The sequence below is a fragment of the Corticium candelabrum genome, chromosome 17 (genome assembly GCF_963422355.1).
Source record: "Corticium candelabrum chromosome 17, ooCorCand1.1, whole genome shotgun sequence".
Taxonomy (NCBI): domain Eukaryota; kingdom Metazoa; phylum Porifera; class Homoscleromorpha; order Homosclerophorida; family Plakinidae; genus Corticium; species Corticium candelabrum.
Genome location: NC_085101.1, coordinates 3,140,436 through 3,161,411, shown reverse-complemented (window position 1 = coordinate 3,161,411; position 20,976 = coordinate 3,140,436). Strand labels below are relative to the sequence as shown.

The window sequence follows — 20,976 nt, the reverse complement described above, 5'->3', positions numbered from 1 at the left end:
TAATAGGTGGCTGTACGCAATGACCAAAGTGATGCGAAGATGCAATAGCGACTTTTGTTTTAACTTAATTATAAAATATATTAGATATCGAATCACACATTTCAAACAGGAAGTTTTAGGCAATCGTCGTTGTTGGAAGTAAAATTATAAGATGGTTGAGCAAACATCAGACCGACAGGATCGGAGCGAAAATGAATATGTAGTTATTGTCATCGTCCATCATATTCTATTCAATAGCAATTGTTATGTTGTTTGCAAATGATCTGTAATGATTACTAGAGTGTGTATACATTATTTCATGCTCGGTTTTATATCAACTACATTATGCTGCACACACACACACACACACACACACACACACACACACACACACACACACACACACACACACACACACACACACACACAGATATATTATGCCGTCGCAATAATCGTATAGTGTTTATCTGTTAATAATATCTTTTGTAGTAGTAATTGTAAAATATAATTAAATTACCTGAGTACTTTGCACTTTTCTAATTATATTACTAATTTTTTTATTAATTAATTGCAAACAGGAAATAAATTTGCAATAATAGTAAACAATTTGTTGTATTCAGTGCATGCACCATTGTCTAAATAGTGACTCCTACATGCTAGTTCAATCAATGCAGATATTAGTGTGCGTAGCACGAAAGAGATTTTAGAGAAAAATAAAAATTTGTTTAACCTCAGAGAAAAATAATTGAAGATTAGTATACTTGCCGTCCTGGACTTCAATTTATTTAATAAAGTCAATTTGTACCGAAAAAACATTGTTCAGCAGACGACGTTCAAAACTCAGGCTCCCTTTCAATAAACGGCACATGCATGGCTGCTCTAAAGGTGCGCAAAATTTTATCAGTATGTTTATGTCAAAATCGCAAATTGTACCATGTTCATTGAGTTTTTGACTTCTGAGAATCAACGTCAACGCCGTAGCCTCGTACTACCAGACCACTGCAATACCGCCCAAATTCGCTCGTTGAGCTTTTCCTGAACTTTCACAGCTGCTTTTTTATTATGAAGGTGAAAACTTGTTTGCGCGTGCGGATTAGACGGCTGCAAATTATGTTGGAACAGGAAGTTACCTAGACCATAGATTTGCAGTTACAGTTTGTAGTAGAGGGAACTTTCTGCAAGCTGTAAGTTACTAGGTAGGTTGTAGATTTTTACTCACAACCAATAGTTTTTTCAGCATTAAACGAGACAGTGCTTTAACTATAAGCAGACGCGCAATTTTTGTTTGCCTCCGAGTTTCCCCAAAGTGCTTCATGTGATGATTTTGACCCTTTGCTATGTCTCTAACTTTTCTTAAATTGGATACAAATGATGGCGAACATCAACTTTGCATTGCTCTCAGTTCATCGTCTTACATATCAGGAGCAAAAACTATCAAGGTAAGAATTACTATTTGCAATGTCTTACTACTGAACTATCTAACAGTTAGTTCTCTATCTTTACGTGCTTGGAAGTGACATCATTGTTTCTCTTTTTTGCATGGAGGTCGGAGACTTAGGAGTGGAGCTCTGACAACAGTTCCTAATTGTTTCAGACGATTCCTGACATTTACGTTTTTCATTTGCGTTTCCAATTACGTTCTTTATTCTTGCATGAATTGATTCGGCGTAATGTTCACTATAGAATCCCAGACCGAATCTTAGACAATGTGTGTTTTTCAAAGATGTGCTTCTTTGGAGTGATTTTGACTCTGTCGGTAGTAGTTGAGAGATCTGATTAAAAATCACAGTCAAAATACAGGTAGATCAGCATTGTTGACTTGACTGCTGATGTGTGGCTTACCTAATATTGTGATTTCTTATTCTGTCATTTTTCTGGCAACGCGATTATATGTGTTGAAACGAAGTTTATCAAATGAATTCAGTGCTGCTTCTGCCATTTCACTAACTTGAAACTTGTTTTGAGGATTGTTTTGTTTGAATGTTGAGTGTTGAAATTTTTTGAGAATCTAGTAACTGAGGTACGCCCTTGTTCGCAGAAGCAAAATTATGGATGTCTGAGGTTTACATTCTTTTTCAGTCTTACACTGTTTCTGTTTGCCTGGTATTCTTGGACATCCATCTCTCTACTGTTGCTTGTAACTTTCACAAACATAGCATTGTTTGTCATGATGGACTTGCCCTCTAACTGCTGTTCTTGTAGAATAATTTTCTTTGCCACTGGTAGCACTCTCATTAAAAGCGTCGAACAGACATGTGACATCTAACACATATTGCTGTGGGATGAATCAGAAAGGAATTCTTTTTCACATAAACTCCAAACAAGCTTTTCAGTTCAACTTGAAGTATACACTGCAAGGGAACTGACGATCAGTTCTGTCGAACCCTAACATTCAACAAACGAACTCTTTAAACCGAACTGTTGTGCATGTCATGTATACTATAGTAGCAGAGAAGTTTTCTTTCATCATCTGTGTTACCATGTTTTGAATTGTCATCTGTGTGAACTTTGGTGTTCTGAGTTAGAGAATTTAGAGACGCTTGTCTCCGTAAATTTGGTTGTACATACTACATAATGCAGGTCAGTGTAAACGTCTACTCGGGTATTTTTCTTTGTGCTAATGTGTGAGACGTGATAATGTGCAGCTAAATTTAGCTATTTCTTGTATTACTTTTAGCTCTACAACATACTTTTCTTTACAGTGTAGTTACTGTAGCTGTTACTGTAGTAAGTCTTCACTAGTTATTCTGAATACACGTAGTTCCAATTAGTAAGCCTTGGTGAAAAATATACATTATGTGTGTTGCGTATACAATTTAAAAATTAGAGGCGAACACGTGGAGGCGTTTGGTGACGTGACCAGTGCTAATTATTCTTTTTCGTGCACGCCAATCTTTAATCCTTACTCATTCCACTTGTCTCTGGTGCTTTCTAGCTTCTGTACAATGTGGTCAGAACAGACGTGTGTGTACTTCAACCTGATCTGTTTCAGGTCTTTTCTGTTGCTAGTAGTGATCCACGTCTCTTGTCGCGGTTCGATCAGTTTTCGAAATTTCTCACCTTTGACCGTCACAATCGCTGGCAAACAAACGAAACTAATGTCTCTGTCACGATCGGCACGGTTGCCGCAACCCACAACAGCACAGCGGTTTTCATTTCAATACTAGAGTCTCGAATGTCCTCCAGCACGTGCGCACGTGAGTAAGTTTACGCCTTCTGCATCAGGTCTAGATGAAAGCCACACGTTGCTTCGCGTCGCGTCTGAATAGAAACAAATTCTATCCAACCGTCAGAAACGGCCTCCTTTGACGCGACGCGACACAACGCGACACTGCTAAAAATGAAGTGCTCTAGCTCCTCCTTCGAGTGCTATTCTAGCCCTTGTTTGTGCTGTACACCTTGGTGTAAAGTTATACACCTACTCACTGTTAGAACTAAAGTGCTCTAGTGACACCTTTCAGTGTTATTACTGAGGTTGTAAAATTTTGCACCGATATCGGTGCAAACTTTACTCCAAGAGGTGTAGCAATACCACATTACCTGGCTCAATTGCAGAGAATCCTATATACTTACGTGTGAGTGGCTGAGCGTGGATTGCCGGCGACATTATGAAAAAGACCGTGATGCAGAGGTACAGTATTTACAGTAATAATTGTCATGTGTATAGCGCTCAACTTCCCAACTTGCAGACTAGGTGTTTGTTGCAAAAACGAAGTGGCTAGAGAACCGGTACCGGCCTCGGATGCGGAGGACTTGGATTGCCGGTAATTTGCACGTGACCGATGATGTCATGCTCATTAGAAGCGACGAATGGCGGGAAGTTCGACTGATTCCGCATTCTTTTCTGTTGGGAAGAGATTCAACTCATTCGCCGACCTACAAGGGCGATTGTCGGTGTATGAGTCATCAAGATACACAAAATTATGAAGAAGAGACTCGAGAAGTGTTGAGGCTACCTGGAAGCGAATCAATCGTCCCCTTTCTGACGCAATTACATACTACGGGATTACGTATAGCTGCATTCGCGGAGGCAAAAATTCGCTGCCCGTGGAGAAGGAAAGCAGTCTACATCGTAAGTGCAGCTTGTGCGCTAGTAATTGTTTAGGAATCCAAGGACCTACACCTTTTTCATGGTGATGGGGCAAATTGTGGCCCCAGGCTAAAATACTGTACATACAGTAGTCTCAGATAAAAAGAACAAATGTAAAAAGAAACAGTAATTAACTACGCTCAGCAAATAGTGTTATTATATATATTATATATTATATATATATATATATATATATATATATATATATATATATATATATATATATATATATATATATATATATAGTTGATCAGTGAAACCTTTGATGTAGTTTTACATCTGCACCGCACTGTACTACACTATTGAAAATACATAAATATACCCAGTATACATCATTGCTGCTTTACCGTCTTCATTCTTTCTTCACACTTTCTAAAGACAGAAACGTCTTTCAATGAAGCATGTTCAAAATACAGCAAGTCACGGGCTGGGTAAAATGCTAAGATTCTCTCTCATCTATTAGTTTGTATCACGGTGGCAGTGTAGATGCATTTGGATATTCTATATTCTACAATTCTTAAGCAAATTTGAAATTACCACATTTAATATCAACTATGCAACAATAAAATTAATATCAACAATTGTTGGGGTACAATTTTAGACCTTTGGTTGATTTGTTTTCTAAATTCAACCGGTGATCTGAAACATATTTCTATATCATATTACACATTATTTTGTAATTTTATACAACAACAATTTCCTACTTTTAAAAACACACCAAAAATTTCGTCATGCTGTTACTTCTGTACCGAAGTGCAAAGTAACGTTACTTGTTGTGAGTGTTGCCTGACTTCAGTTCAGTATGCAAGCCATAAAAGAGCAACAGGATTTCCCTAATATGTAGGCTTTACGATCAATTCCATAACAAACCATAATTAAATATTCCTTGTACATACAGTACTAAAAATAAACTTCAAAGGATAAGCAAACACACCAAACTGCACCTAAGCTTAATTAATTGATACCAGAATTTTTTGCTAATGCAAATTTCTTAAATTTTATAACTTTAGTAATTGCACTCAACACAGATTTTCATTTAATTTTCCAATTACATTTTCATTGTGTTTTGTATTTTTTCTTTGTTGTTTCCATCAACAGGACTTTTAGGAAAGACTGCCCATTTGAATTGTCCTTAAGAGCTTCTGAAGATGGTCAATCACTAGTTGTGCGAAGATTTAAAGAGAGCCATAATCATGAAATATCGAGAGTAAGAATAATTAATTCATCTTGTACATGTACATGTACAGTACCAACACATACCCTATTATATCTAACATAAACGTCCTTAATTTTTCAAAGGGCCTGATAGATGTGACTTTATTAGAGACCAGACTGTGTCTTATGTAATTTCAATGTTGTTTAACTCTACATGGTTACATTAAAAATACAATTTAGATATCATTTATTACCATCCGATACATTACGTTTGACTACTGGTAATAGGTACTTTGCGAGATGCGTGCTTTTATTGGAGACTGTGCTTTTCATTCTTTGTATGAAGTCCCGTAGCGTGCTTTTATAGGAGACGTAACTGTATTGGAGACCTGTGTTTATTTTAGAGACAATACGGTATTCACCAATATGATAGCTGCATTAATACGAAATAGTATTATTGAATATTATAAACCTGTACAGGAACTATTCAAACAACTGCCCAGTCAGAGAAAGCTACCATTAGAAGCAAAGGAAGAAGCTGAAAAGCTAATAGAACTAATAGAAAAAAATGATTCAGAACAAGCTGGCAGAAATGACAGGAAACGTAGTGCTGCTAAAAAGTTGTGGTGTTTTACTTGCAGGAGCTAGTGTGAATGTTGTCGTCAGTGAAAATAACGTGTTGCAAGGCATCTTCTTTCAGGTTGAGGAGATGAAGCAGGCGTTTTCAGCATACCCAGAACTACTGTGTATTGATGCAACTTACAAGCTGCTGGAATTGAGATTTCCTCTCTATATAATGCTATAGAAGATGGCAATGGCCATTCTGAAGTGGCTGCTGCATTCTTGTTATTAGAAGAATCCAAGGCATCAATTACATGTGTAGCAAATATTTTCAAAGAAAACAATCCTGAATGGAAGTCTGTAAGAGTGATAATGGCTGATAAAGACATGACAGAGAGAGATGTTCTTGCTGCCAGCTTCCCTTCTGCTGCTATTTTGATACGCTTATATCACACATTGCGATCGTTTCGAAGAGAGATAACGATGGAGAAGATGGGCATTACCTCTGGCCAGCGAAGCACATGCCTTGAAATGGTACAGCAAATGGCCTATGCTTCAAGTGAAAAAAGTACCTGGATCTGATAGGCAGTTTCAAAATTGTGCTCCTGTGATTGTGTTGAAGTATTTTGATGATCAGTGGCACCCTATTAGGAAGCTGTGGACGATGGGGATGCAGTACAGCACAGGAAATTTCCTCAACAATACCAACAATAGATTGGAGTCCCTGAATGCAAAGTTAAAATCAGTAATTTCACGGTACTCATCACTAGAAACATTTGTTGACAAGTTCTTTCTTATTTTACGAGTGCTTTGATCAGAACGAGACTATCAAGCAAGCCTGTCTACTCTCAAAGTCCCTGTAACATACCATTCTATCACTGATGCAGCACTGATTAACTATATGAAGTATCTTACACCTTATGCCTACAGATTTGTTGCCCAACAGATGGATATGAAGACAAACGTACAGCTCGCAAATGATGGCAGCCAACATTACCATGTTGCATACAACGATAGTTGAATAGTAGTCACCCCCGCAACATGCCAGTGCATGACTCGGCAGTCAATGAAGTTGCCTTGTCATCACATACTGGCAGCTCGATCTGATCTCGGATTGAACATGTTCACTGAAGAACTTTGTGACAGAAGATGGTCTTTAGATTACTACAAATCTAACCACAGACCATTTTCACCTATTGCTCATCAAAGCCGGTCTACAGCAACCATCGTTAGCTTTGAAACACCATCAAGAAAAGTACACTCTCATGTGTGTTGTCAAAGTGATTCTCAACTGTTACACAAATTAGCACGTGTCCGTGTTGTAGTTTGAAAAATTCCATCAGGCTTTAAAGATTGCTACCAAACTTGTTAGTTTAGCTTCAGAAGCATCAGGAGTCAATTTCACCAGCAGATTAAATGTAATGAAAGAGTTGGCTTCTGCTTGGGAAAATGGACAAGTAGTGGAACTGATCAGTGATAAGATTCTGCTAGCGTCCATGCATATATGCAAACATATCTTTAACATCATACAGCCATATTAATTCTTTTGTGCCAATGGATTCAACTGAAGGAGAGAAACATGATGAGGTCTTACAACTACTGCTTAATTTTGACAAACCTTTGGCAGGTAATTGTCTGTCAGCATCTACGGATACCTGTGTATGTACATACTTACATACCTACCTACCTACATACTCTTGTTGGAGACACATGTATGGGTTAGGGGCACCAGCCCCTCAAAATCACTAGGGGATCGAACCCGAGTACTTCCGCTGACCTCTGCCTGAGTTGTTTTTAAGCAGACCTCCATGTATATTCCTAGGTGTGCCCGCTGACTAACTGAAGTATTACTACATGTAGGAAAGATGCACTTATGGCTCCTCAATATGACCTAAGTCAATCCGCATGATGTCCATGCAAAGTCAATCATCAATCTTCATAATACTTGCCATTAGCTCGATTGACTGACTGACTGACTGACTGACAAAAATAATCATTACACACAAGCTCTTGTTGCATACAAAACACTAAAGTTAAAAATATTATCCATGACAGTTCAAGTCAGTAGAATCACAGCAAACTGACTGACTGACTGACGATAATTTATTAGACACAAACTTCTACGTACAGAACACTAAAAGTTCAAGTCAGTAGAAGCACGGTCTCAGCGCTGATGGACTCACTGATCGAATTAATGAGAGACTACTAGTACATTTTATCAATTCTTTTGTGCCAATAGATTCAACTGAAGAAGAAAAACATGATGAGAACTTACAGCTACTGCTTAATCTTGATAAACCCTTTACAAGTAATTGTCCAACAGATTTTACACATACCTGTGTATCTACCTACATACCTACCTACCTACCTACCTACCTACACCTACCTACCTACCTACATCATAGTGGTTCACTGGTTTCAGTGAAGACACTTATGTAGTGTCTGCTTGCTCTCTATGGGAAGCAAGACCTAAATTAGAGATGTGTGTAGGACAATAAAGACTGAGAAAATTACCAACAGACGATATTGTAAAATATTGTACAACACTGATACATACATTTTTTCTTTGTATTATAGGAGTCTGCACGACTTCACCAAAAACGTACAAAATTTACAACAAATCACTCTAGTCACAAAACACTATGAAATCTAATCATGGTGTTACAGACTCAACCAATGGTACCCAAAACTTATAAAATTATTCTGTTTCTTTGCGTCTAAACCAACAGTGTCTAATACACGCATACATACATACATTTATACATACATGCATGCATACATACATATACACTTATACCATGGTCACAAGACGTGCGACCAGTCACAAGTGCTTAGTTAGATGGAGTATATGAAATATTGTACGGCAAGTGTGCAAGAAGTTCCGGTTAATATTGCACTCTCGCTTATCATATACACATCACATAACCATGGTATAAATTACTTATTATATAATTAGCATGCTATATGGCTTTTGGTAGCAGCAGAGTTTTAGACCTTGATAACCATGCCCCTCATGCTTTAAAACGCAATATAGCATGCTAATTACACAATAACCTATACATACATACCATATTTCCTTGAATAATAAACTGTACTCGAATATAACTGAAGGATCTGATCAGTTTGAAAGGATAGTAACCCATGTTTGAACAGTAACCCATGCCTTGGAGCCGAAGACTGGTATCCCACATTGTTCACACTCATTGTTTAGTTTGCCATTTGCCAAGAACTGTCCACGAAGAGAAAAGAGATCTGAAAAATTGAATATTGTCAAGGAAGGTAGAGCATCATCTCTGAACAATGTGTGGCAACAAAATACAAAATCGACAAACAGAACTTTCGTCAGTGGATAAAAAGAAATTTGAATAAATCTACAGGAAAACGAAAACAAATAAGTGGAGAAAGGCATAATGCCAGATGTTGAAAAGTAGTAAACATGTGCTTGAATAGTCACCTATGGAGCTAATTAGGTTGAAATAATAGTAACCCACGTGTTAATATTTGAGGAATTGTGGCACATACATGCATGAACACACACACACACACACACACACACACACACACACACACACACACACACACACACACACACACACACACACACACACACACACACACACACACACACACACACACACACACACACACACACACACACACACACACACACACACACACACACACACACACACACACACAAATATACCCTTTACACGCATGCACACTTGTATACTGTGCATACATACATACTGCACACATAACTACATGTATGCATTAACATATTACCTCTTTTGACACAGACAACAAACCACATTATTGTAAGAAAAACTAAGCTAATATGTTCCATACAATTATGTGTGTTGCAGCAGATGATCATTCCCTAAAATCAGACAAAACAAACTTTGCAAAGAATAAAGCAGTATGTGCACCTACTGAAAATATCATTGTTCAGGGTAAGTTCTCAAAACACTTCTCTTATTGTTGAATGCTAAGTAACATTCATGCTGTTTAATACATTGTGTCCGCTGATGAATAGTTTTCTATATTGACAGAGCCAAGAAGTGTTACAGTTAGTGAATCACAACCACTCTCTCATCCATCAGAAACTCTCTCATCTGAAGCAACCACCTCTAACTATGACAAAAGAAATTTACAAAATCTCCAAAGTGAGTTTTAACCAGAGGTATTAATTGCATTGATTTGAATACTCTACTTACTTACAACCTCATTCAATTTAAGTGATCAACATATCTGATAGCAGACTCTGTACCTAACAGTTTCACAAGCAACTAAATGCAAGCACCATGCCAGCTAGTTTTACACTAAATTTTTAGGCACAACAATCAGTATATCAACAGACTGTATATGGAACTACCTACAGAGTAACTATTTAATCAAAAACAGAATTAAATAACATGTTAGAAAAGATGATTAATTTTGGTGGTGTATGTGGAATGCCGACTTGACTTGTTAATTAAGCATTGCTAGTGTGGAGTTTTCAGTATCAGTGAAACTTGCGTGCTTGAGTTGTGAAAAATGGGCTCAAAACCTGAGATACCTGCTAGCTTTGCCTGCATAATTAGATGTCCAAGGAGAATATTATATTCCTAGTTGCCTTCACCCTACTGTTGAATTTGGCAATGCAATTAATTTGATCATACTTTTCCTTAAACAATGTACAGTACTCACAGAACAAATACCTTTACTCACTGGAACTATGTTACTGAGTGACTATTCTGCACATACCCTTGATGCACATAGTCACTGAAATATTGTATTATCTCTGCTAAGGATGAAAGGAAATCAAATGATACTGTTTCTAGGTATTTTAATGCCTCCTATTCTTTGAAAACGTGGCCGTCTAAAAGGCCAGGAATTGACTGTTATTGGTTTACCGGCTTAGAAGAAAGCAAAGTCAGGAAAAGTACACCCATTCATTAAGTTACACACATCATTGAAAGAAAGAGGTATTCCCATGTCCATTTACTTGCTTATAATTAAGGCCTTGTTCACAAGGTGCTTTTGCATACTTTGCAGTCATGTTAGCATGGTTTGTTGATGACACTATAGCAGCTTCTGCACTACAAAATCTCAAGACGTTGATCGATGAATCAGACATCAAAGTTCAGCAAGAAAACAGCTCTAATGCAGTCCTTGATGACAATGTTGACTTGCACATAATTCAAAAGTATTTCACCGATCATGCCTGGCTACTACTTACAGATGTTGTCAAGCAGAAACGTAGACATTGCAGTTATATTTGCCAGGTTTGATTTCACAACTTGGATGAAGAAGCATCAATTTTGTGTGACCATTGCCTCTTGTGGTCCCACATGAATTGTGTTGATCTCAAAGAAAGACCCAAATCAAAGTGGTGGTTTTGCCGAAGCTGTCACAAGACTAGCAAATAAGATAAACTGGCTGTAGAGGCAACCGTTGCTATGTAAAATTGAACATGTGTGTGTATTATGTGCAAGCTATGCAGTGTTGTTTGACTATATATTAAGAGCAACATCTGGCAGAGCAGATGACAGAATCATGTAATGCTATTTTACCAGTATCTTTTTACTCTCTTCAAACCACAGTGACATAAGAACTGAAATGATAATCTACCTGCCTATGTATGCACATGCCTACCTACCTAACTATATACCATATAACCAGTTATTACTGCAATTTGAGAATCTAGACAAAAGTTTTAGCTGCGAATTAAATTTCTGCATTCCAACCACGAAGACAGTTCGTGGTACACACATGTACACATGCATGTACGTGTGTCGCAACATGACTCCTGGGACTCGAAGATAAGCATAAATATTTGCAAATTCTATTTGTGCACTCCATGAATCTGATTTCTTTGCAGAATTCGCAGGACTATCATAATCGCAGAAATAGCCGGTTATACGTACAGCACATGCATATAGGATACCTAACTAACTACAAATCTCTAAAGTAAAGTTCAACAACTACATAGCAATCAATTATTAACTAGCTAATAAATTCAATATATTTAGCCTAGACAGTCAACACAGTCACTGATTAATTAATTAATTAATTAATTAGTACATTTATTACTACAATCGCAGTCATACAACACAGCTTCCAACTCTGTCGCACCATGTGAAATACATTCCGAAACTTGTTCTTTGTATCCAAATTACGTGAGAGTCGGCTTCCGTAGTCACGCAATGAACACTTCAAAACTAGGTGCTCCTTCCATTGAAAACGACTAGACTAGCTACGCATGTTCAAGAACGCGTGAACGTACACTCCATCACCGCATCCATAACATAATACGATAATGCGATAATGAACCCAGTTCGCATGTTAGCAGACATCCGGGAGTATGGGTCACGTGCAAATTACCCGCACTCCAAGTCCTACCGCATCCTGGGCCAGTACCGGCTCTTTAGCCACTTGGTTGCAAAAACGGATTGTGCCTCGTCGCGGGCTACGCTAACCGTCCGTTTTCGTCTACGGTGTTACCTTCCTTCTTTGCGAGATGTACACACTGCATTCGTGCGTGATGCCTGCACTACACGCACTGAAAGGAGATTTCCTATGGGTGACAAACACATTGACGACCGCCATTCTGAGTCAGGTGATTCTGTCACGTGCTCGTAAAATCGACATGTCATCAAATAAAGGTTACGGTCCTCCAAAAGGACGCTGGCGGGAAATGGCAAACACTGAATGATGTGGGAGTGGCCTAATGTGATTGAGTTAGTAGACTAAATAAATGTATAAATAGCAGATTAATCAATAGATTAATCAATTTTAAATTAGGATAAAATTTATTTTAATTAATTAATCTACGGAATATATATAAATTAATTAATTATATTTAAAGCAATTCCTGTACTACTAGAACAGCAACAAATATGTCAGTCCAGTTTCCGATGAGTGAATCACTTGTTGAGACTAGATTGGGTGCATCATTTGATTGAAAACAGTGTTCTAATGTATTGTTATGGTTAGTTAATTAATTGTCTAATTTGGATGCTGCTGTTAGTGGTGAGTTTTTCACTTACCCTGACTAAGCTGGGTGCTTCACCTAACTGAAACAATGTCATAGTGTATTGTTAGCAATATAGTTTAGTAATAGTAATTATGACATATTAATTACTTAATTAATTTGATACTGCTGTTAGTGGCGAGTGGTTCACTTACCTCGACTAAGTTGGGTGACTTTTATCTAACTGAAAACAGTGTCATAGTGTATGGTTGGCAATGTAATTTAGTAACAGTAATTATGACATATTAATTAATTAATTGCTTTGATGTTGGTGTTAGTGGCGAGTGTTTCACTTACTCTGACTAATTTGGGTGCTCCACCTATCTGTAAACAGTGTACTAACTTAATCTAACCATCCCTAATCCTCTATAACCTCGCCTAACCCTGAAAGAAAATGATGAGTACTGGTTGAACCACGGCTTGCATCATTGATTCCTGACGGATGTCCAGTTGTCTCAATTTTTAAACACATAACGCTATACACTCTATTTCTGATTATTAGTACTTGCTACCTTGTACTTGGTAACACTGTTTATGCATGGGATGTGTTTTAACCTGTAATGTGGTTTTATCAATACATATTTGCTAGAATAATCAGATGAGAATCATTGTCTAGCTTGGTTCAGGGTTCGGACGCACTTTTGTGCTAATCTTTACTGCAAGCATGATGGAGAAGTGGAATTGATTCTTGCACAAGATTTTGGCGATGGCAAAGCAAGAAACCAAAGTGGGTGGAAAATGAATGATTGAACTTGAACAGATATATAGGGCTGAGTTTAAAGACATTGATAATTCAGGTATAACTGATATAATGGATTTAGGTTTACTTGTTGGTAACACTTGTAAGTGTGTAGGTTGCAGATGCTTTGCTGTAATGGAGCTGATGATGGTGCAGTTTTCCAGCAAGACGCAGAAACCAGTTTGACAAGAAGTCAAAGTTGATATATCTGAGTATCAGTAAGATTGTTTCATATGTGATAGTGTGACAATGTCCCATTGTATATTACAAGATTGAAAACATTTTGAAAAATGAGAAAGATGTAGGGTGTGCTGTGACATCTTTCATGAATTCACTCATACAGACTGATCAATACATCATCCGTACATTGCACCATTTTCTAAACACTATGTGATACCTTGGAAAATGGTGCAATGTAGGGATGATGTATTGCTCAGTCTGTATGAGTGAATTCATGAAAGATTCCACAGCACACCCTACATGGTCTTGTTTCTATTCTTCTCGTACGGCAACCCTACATTGTTTTAATTTTTCCAATTGTTTAGTCTTGTTTACATTCATCACAGTTTGTCAGATTTACTCAGCAATGTGTGTGTGTGTGTGTGTGTGTGTGTGTGTGTGTGTGTGTGTGTGTGTGTGTGTGTGTGTGTGTTTGCATGTTTGTCTGTGTCTGTTTCTCTGGTTCTGCGTGTGACATCTTGTACAAGTTAATAAATATGTTGATGTTTTTCCTAGCTTGGCTGTGAACTTGGATGTATTATTGCTTTTGGATATCATGAACAATCGACTTTCTTGTCGACTTTCTCTGAGAAGTGGTCTCAAACATGTAAGATAACTCAACCAAGGACAAAGAGAGTTGAAGGCAGGTGGCAAAAGAATGAATGACCTAGTCAGAAAATATGAATATGATCTCTTGAATATGGAGGTGAAAAGTAATTGATCTTGATACTATTACAATGCATTGTGCAGTTTCTAAGTGCCTTGCTTTGATGAAGGTCATACTCATGTGCTATTGTCATGCAAACGCCAAATACCAGCTATAGATGCTGTGATCAAGTATTTATCGGTATGAAATTTTTCTACAGTTGTCGTACATCTATATTTTGCAACATATATAGACACTTGGCCTCAAAGTTACTAGCTATGACATTTTTGCACTCTTATATAATACACACACACACACACACACACACACACACACACACACACACACACACACACACACACACACACACACACACACACACACAACACACACACACACACACACACACACACACACACACACACACACACACACACAGACACACACACACACAGACACACACACACACACACACACACACACACACACACACACACACACACAGACACACACACACACACACACACACACACACACACACACACACAACACAACACACACACACACACACACACACACACACACACACACACACACACACACACACACACACACACAGACACACACACACACACACACAGACACACACACACAGACACACACACACACACACACACACACACACACACACACACACACACACAGACACACACACACACACACACACACACACACACACACACACACACACAACACAACACACACACACACACACACACACACACACACACACACAGACACACACACACACAGACACACACACACACACACACACACACACACACACACACACACACAGACACACACACACACACACACACACACAACACAACACACACACACACACACACACACACACACACACACACACACACACACACACACACACACACACAGACACACACACACACACACACAGACACACACACACAGACACACACACACACACACACACACACACACACACACACACACACACACACACACACACAGACACACACACACACACACACACACACACACACACACACACACACACACAACACAACACACACACACACACACACACACACACACACACACAGACACACACACACACAGACACACACACACACACACACACACACACACACACACACACACAGACACACACACACACACACACACACACACACACAACACAACACACACACACACACACACACACACACACACAGACACACACACACACACACACAGACACACACACACACAGACACACACACACACACACACACACACACAGACACACACACACACACACACACACACACACACACACACACATACACACACACACACACACACACACACACACACACACACACACACACACACACACACACACACACGCACACACACACAACACACAAATGGATGCGCACTTTAGTAAAGTACTGGAGATAGCACCCCCAGCCTATTTCTAGGTGGCTTCCAGCGCTACTCGAGTTTTAGGCTGCGCTGACATACCCGTAGGTACTTGGCCAGAGCATCCAAGGGCACTGACTTTGGCGCAGTCTCAGGACTGGACCTCAAGCCCACATGTATCAATACTGCATGATGCTTTGCCAAGCCAGCGGTCTTGTCCACCTCAGTCAATGACCAGGTAATCATTTATTGTCGTCATGCCCATCCCATACTTGAACTCATGACCCTAAGGTTCCGGGTGTTTTTGTTCTTAAAATGGGCTCTCTAACCAATTGAGCTAAAGGTGTCACACACACACACACACACACACACACACACACACACACACACACACACACACACACACACACACACACACACACACACACACACACACACGCAGTAGATTTGTTAAGTAGATTAATTCTGTTTGTGAAGTATGCAATAATATGTTATGCCATATAGAACATATTTAATGTGCGGTCCACTGGATATGGATACCTTATGCGTTTTGTGTATTCTCCTAGGAAAGTGATGATGCAGAGTCAACAGTAGACAAGGTCTCTCAAGTTGCTCTATACATGATTGTATGTGGCAATCCAGCCAAACCAAGCCATGTTATTGGCATCCGAGCTCATCATCATGTTTGAAATTCAGTGCAGCAACAGCATATGTCTTCCAGCGCTATTGCTTGCTGTAATTTATGTTTTCAATACAAATTTTCCTCAATCTTTAGCAACTTTTTACTGTTGCCTGGAGGCCATGTTACTGGGATGTATTTCAGCTCCAGTGATATCTAATTTTTTAGCTGGATTGCCATGAGGAACTTTGATGAATTGTGTTTTGCTTTTTTCTTAGTGCGTTGATTCACTAGTTTTGGTTTAAATGTTTAAATACAAGCAATGGTATTAAAATCTATTCTAATGTGCACGTGCCAGAACCGTTGGCCGCGGACTCCAGACCGCCTTTAGAAAATGGTGCTAATAGTAGCCTGCAAAAGAATAAGATAAACACCTTTCTGGTGTTTGGGTAACACTAAACGAAAGTTGTTTTAAGCACCGTGAAATGGTGTAACAGTTTTACACCAGATAGTGGTGTTTTCCTGCACGCTTGCGAGTGTCAGAATAGCGACAGCATCTTTGCACGTAATTTGGTGTTTGTAGAACACCTTTGTTTTGATAGTGCGACGTGTGGTGTATTGTAACCAGGCCTAAGTTGCACTTACGCGACAAGCAGTATCGTGACGTCACACTTAGACAAAGTCCAGGATGTGCACGAGTCTATTGCGCAGTAATTGTTCAGAGCGATGGCAGAGCTTTCCAAGTCTATTGATTTACAGCCCATCATATCTCAGCCACCGAACCACGATCTCGATGTTTCCTTCCAGCCTGTCTCCCCAGGTTATCCAGAACTACCGACTACCATCCCCAGTCAGGTTCAGATATTGCTATAGATAGACTACTATTACGTACCCAACAACGTGTTTCTGATCTATAGGTGACAGACTATCTGCCACTGTCTTTGTTTACAATGGTGTACTGCTGCTTTCCAATTGGGCTATTTGCTTTCTTGTACTCAATGAGGGTAATGATATCACCATGTTGTTGTAGATAGATTTCTTTCTACAATTGGGTTATTAGCAATAACTTTCGTGAGTCAGTGATGTGACAAAATGGCCACGCCTCTTTACTCACACGTTATCCTACTATTATCTCTATCAGGCCTGTAGAAAATTAATATTAATTACTTAATGAATTGATCATGCTTAGTACTTAGTTTTGCGACAAGTCGTAAATAGAACCAAACACTAAGCTATGCTATTCTGAATGCATTCACAATGGACTATAGTGATGCCATAAAAATAATTAAATAAAATATTATTTATTCAGCTATTCCTTACTTCGATGTCCTAGACATCAAAGACATAGGAAAGTACAAATTTTGAAAAGTGGTTGAGTTAAAACCCAACCAACCCTACTAGTGACTACGGGCCTAGTTATGTGTTTGTTGTGTGTTGATCTACACCGCTGTACAAAAGTTTAATGTAACCCGCTGATTTTGACAGAAAACGCTATTTGAAGTAGTCTTCTTGGCCAGCTACCCTTCACGTAATTAGATCATATCATCAAACTGCCTATTATAGGCAGAATTGCGGTGTACCTTCAACCTTGTCTTGCAGAGAGAAATATGGAACTGTTTGCTTTGGCACCCTTTAAGGGTCCCTCATACTGCCACTAGTCTTTGTCACGTAGTTCTAGAACGCTTCATAGTAGGAGTCCAATCGATTGGCATGAAGTAATTTCTAAAACCAAGCACTTTCTGCCCATTCTGTACAAGTTGGAACGCATTACATTATTCTGGAACTGTTGCCGGTCTTACGCCTTTTGAACACGTGATTTCGTCGAGCCAGGAATTCCATATTTGTGTGATTTTATACGCGCAACCGTAAAAGCGCTATTTCTGAATCGTTTTCGGTTGCGAAATGGATACAAATAGCTTTAGAGACTCGAATAAGAGTTTACCTTTTTAAGAGGCAAGTTTTTCGCAACGGCAACTACTAGAGGCATTGAGAGAAACCAGAATTTCAGTAGGCGACGTCCAAAAACTCTTTGGTGGTACAAGGAAACAGGGTCACTTCATGACTTCCGGAAAGCTGGGATGCTTTGAAAGACAACGAAGAGGAATAATCTCAATTTCGTCATTCTTTCAATGAGAAACCGACGCGCAACGTCAAACGACCTATCCAGAGCCATTTCCTGTGAAGTCCACCCCTCTACTGTGCGTAGTCGTTTGCGGAAATTGAGTCTTCGCGGTTGTGTAGCAAAGATAAACCTCATCTAGGCAAAAGGATAAGAAGGAACAATTGAAGCATACTAGAGAGCATTCTAAATGGGGAAAAACAGAATGGGGTAGACTAATGTGGAGAGATGAATCATCTTTTCAACTATTTTCTACCAAGGGAAAGGTTTTGGCTAGACGTAAAGTTAATTAACGAACGTTACAAACAAGAATGCCTAGGTTCTACTCTGAAGCATGGAGGGAAATATGTTACAGAATGGGGATGTTTTCAGCAATGGAAACTGGAGACCATATTTAGAGAAGAAGGAATGATGGATAGTGTGATCAAAGTATGCGAAAGTCGTGACATAGCACATGATACTCTCCGCTAGATGCCAAGAGTCTTTAGAGCTAGCTGTGTCTTTTTCGCTATCGAAAAAGATTCAAAATTAGCGCTATTACGGTTGCGCGCAAAAATCACACAAACGGGGAATCGCCAGTTCGAAGAAATTACGTGTTCTCAAGGCGGAAGACGCGAGATAGTTCCAGGATAATGTAATGGCGTTCCAACTTGTACCAGAATGGACAGAAAGTGCTTGGTTTTTAGTACATTTCTTCAGGCCAATCGATTAGACTCATACTACGAAGCGTTCTACTTCTACGAGACGATGACTAGCGCCACTTTGAGGGAACCCTAAAGGTGCTAATGGAAGAGTTTGATATTTTTCTCTGCAACGTAAGGTACACGGTATTTCTGCTTACAGTAGGCAGTTTGGTGATATGCCCTAGTGAACGGGAGTGTATCTGGTCAAGAAGACTACTTCAAGCTGCCTTTTCTGGCAAAATCAGGGGTGACATTAATTACTTAATTAATTAATTATACATTTGCACAACCGTATTCTTTCATGTTTCTGTATGTCGTGGCTTTGTAGCTCTCTATGCAGTATTTAATTTTCCAGGTTCGCGAGGCCAATTTGCTTGGTGACCAAACTCGAGCGCAGCGAGCATCTCGCCTTGTCTGTGTACTGAACGCCTTGGCAATTACTTTCGGTCTGATCACTCTCTTAGCCATTTTGCTTCTAGTGTTTTTGAGCCCATAGGCTCGGATGACTGAACTGGAAGAGAAAGCTGCATTCTAGTTGATATTGCGCGATTTGCTGTTGAGTTTAGCTAATTAGAATATAGCTAGCAAAATCTGATATATTTGTGCAGATATATCTGTTTTAGAAGTAACTTTACTGTATAGATATAGTGAATAGCTTTCCAATCAAATAGTACAATTTGTGAAATATTGCGGTATCACTTAATTGCAAACAAATGTTCTCCCTTTATACAACAAAATAGCGTTTAGTAGCTACCCTGTTGTCAGTCTTGTGTGCGTGTGTGTGTGTGTGTGTGTGTGTGTGTGTGTGTGTGTGTGTGTGTGTGTGTGTGTGTGTGTGTGTGTGTGTGTGTGTGTGTGTGTTTACTTGCTGGAGTGCGTACTTGCTTGCGTGCTTGTTTGGGAGCTATATGTGTGTTCTTGATATCGCGCTCTTCCTCTTCATGTGTACACGTAAGTAACTTGTTAGGCTTGCGAGTTCAAACAACTGAGACTGTATGCTCATTTTCGTGGCTACGTCCAAGTTTGCTCTAAGATTTAATGTCGCTCTTATCATTAGCGGTGTATGTCTCATCACCGCAATAATTGTCGTAATTGAAGTGATTTACGCAGCTGTTTCATTGTCGTTGGTTGATAGCTACTGAGGAAATACAGAAGCTGAATGATGGAAGTATCTAGAGAAGTGTATCTGGATTTGATTAAACTTAGAAAGTAACCGGATTTGTGTTGATTGACAAGTTTGCGCTTGTTATAGATATACCTGGAACAGGCTCGTTGGAAGCATGTCAAAAGTAGTCCGGCCTAAATCGCGCTAGGAGGACGTGATCCTCCAAACGAACAGTCCAGCATATGCTGGCATACTTCCTAATGTATTTACACAACTTGTTTTCCATTAATTACCAGCACTTACAGACAATATTTATTACTGTAATAGGTAGCTACACGCAATGACACCAGGGCTGCGAAGATGATATACATGCTTTTGATTTTACTTAATTATAAATATATTACATATCGAATCACTTATTTTAAACAGAAAGTTTCGTGCATTCGTCGACTGTCTGAAGTACAGTTTTTGATAAGGTTGGGCAAAAACCAGACCGACGGGATCGGAGCGAAAATGAATATGTCGTCATTATCATCATCCATCATATTGGATGCATTAATAATTGTTATCTTGTTTACA

General features: G+C 39.0%; 1 protein-coding gene, 2 long non-coding RNA genes and 1 pseudogene across 4 annotated transcripts; 3 read left to right on the top strand and 1 right to left on the bottom strand.

Moving 5' to 3' along the window:
- Positions 1 to 5,933: 5,933 nt before the first annotated feature.
- Positions 5,934 to 7,326, top strand: LOC134192838 (zinc finger SWIM domain-containing protein 1-like; annotated as a pseudogene).
- Positions 7,327 to 8,930: 1,604 nt separating this feature from the next.
- Positions 8,931 to 12,047, bottom strand: LOC134192717 (uncharacterized). Its single transcript, XR_009971968.1, has 3 exons — positions 11,903 to 12,047; positions 9,719 to 9,919; positions 8,931 to 9,037 (listed from the first exon to the last, which is right to left on the bottom strand). It is a non-coding gene; the product is annotated as an uncharacterized LOC134192717 (long non-coding RNA).
- A 341-nt stretch (positions 12,048 to 12,388) lies between these two features.
- Positions 12,389 to 16,804, top strand: LOC134193290 (uncharacterized). Of its 2 annotated transcripts, XR_009972048.1 has the most exons (7): positions 12,389 to 12,507; positions 13,417 to 13,527; positions 13,569 to 13,597; positions 13,655 to 13,757; positions 14,275 to 14,471; positions 14,535 to 14,605; positions 16,438 to 16,804. It is a non-coding gene; the product is annotated as an uncharacterized LOC134193290 (long non-coding RNA). The 2 variants fall into 2 exon arrangements; XR_009972047.1 differs by lacking the exon at positions 12,389 to 12,507 and having other exon boundaries at positions 12,566 to 13,527.
- A 383-nt stretch (positions 16,805 to 17,187) lies between these two features.
- On the top strand, positions 17,188 to 20,001 carry LOC134193380 (synapse differentiation-inducing gene protein 1-like). The gene is made up of 3 exons (XM_062662213.1): positions 17,188 to 17,345; positions 17,408 to 17,494; positions 19,648 to 20,001. Exons 1-3 carry the CDS (start codon positions 17,217 to 17,219, stop codon positions 19,786 to 19,788), a joined length of 357 nt encoding a protein of 118 aa, XP_062518197.1. The 5' UTR covers positions 17,188 to 17,216; the 3' UTR covers positions 19,789 to 20,001.
- The last annotated feature ends 975 nt before the right edge of the window (positions 20,002 to 20,976 follow it).

Excerpts from the sequence above, each read along its gene's own strand:
- LOC134193380 (XM_062662213.1), top strand. The coding sequence starts at position 17,217 with ATGGCAGAGCTTTCCAAGTCTATTGATTTACAGCCCATCATATCTCAG. Across the intron at positions 17,346-17,407 it reads CGACTACCATCCCCAGTCAG|GTGACAGACTATCTGCCACT; the intron begins GTTCAGATATTG and ends TCTGATCTATAG. Across the intron at positions 17,495-19,647 it reads CTTTCTTGTACTCAATGAGG|GTTCGCGAGGCCAATTTGCT; the intron begins GTAATGATATCA and ends TTAATTTTCCAG.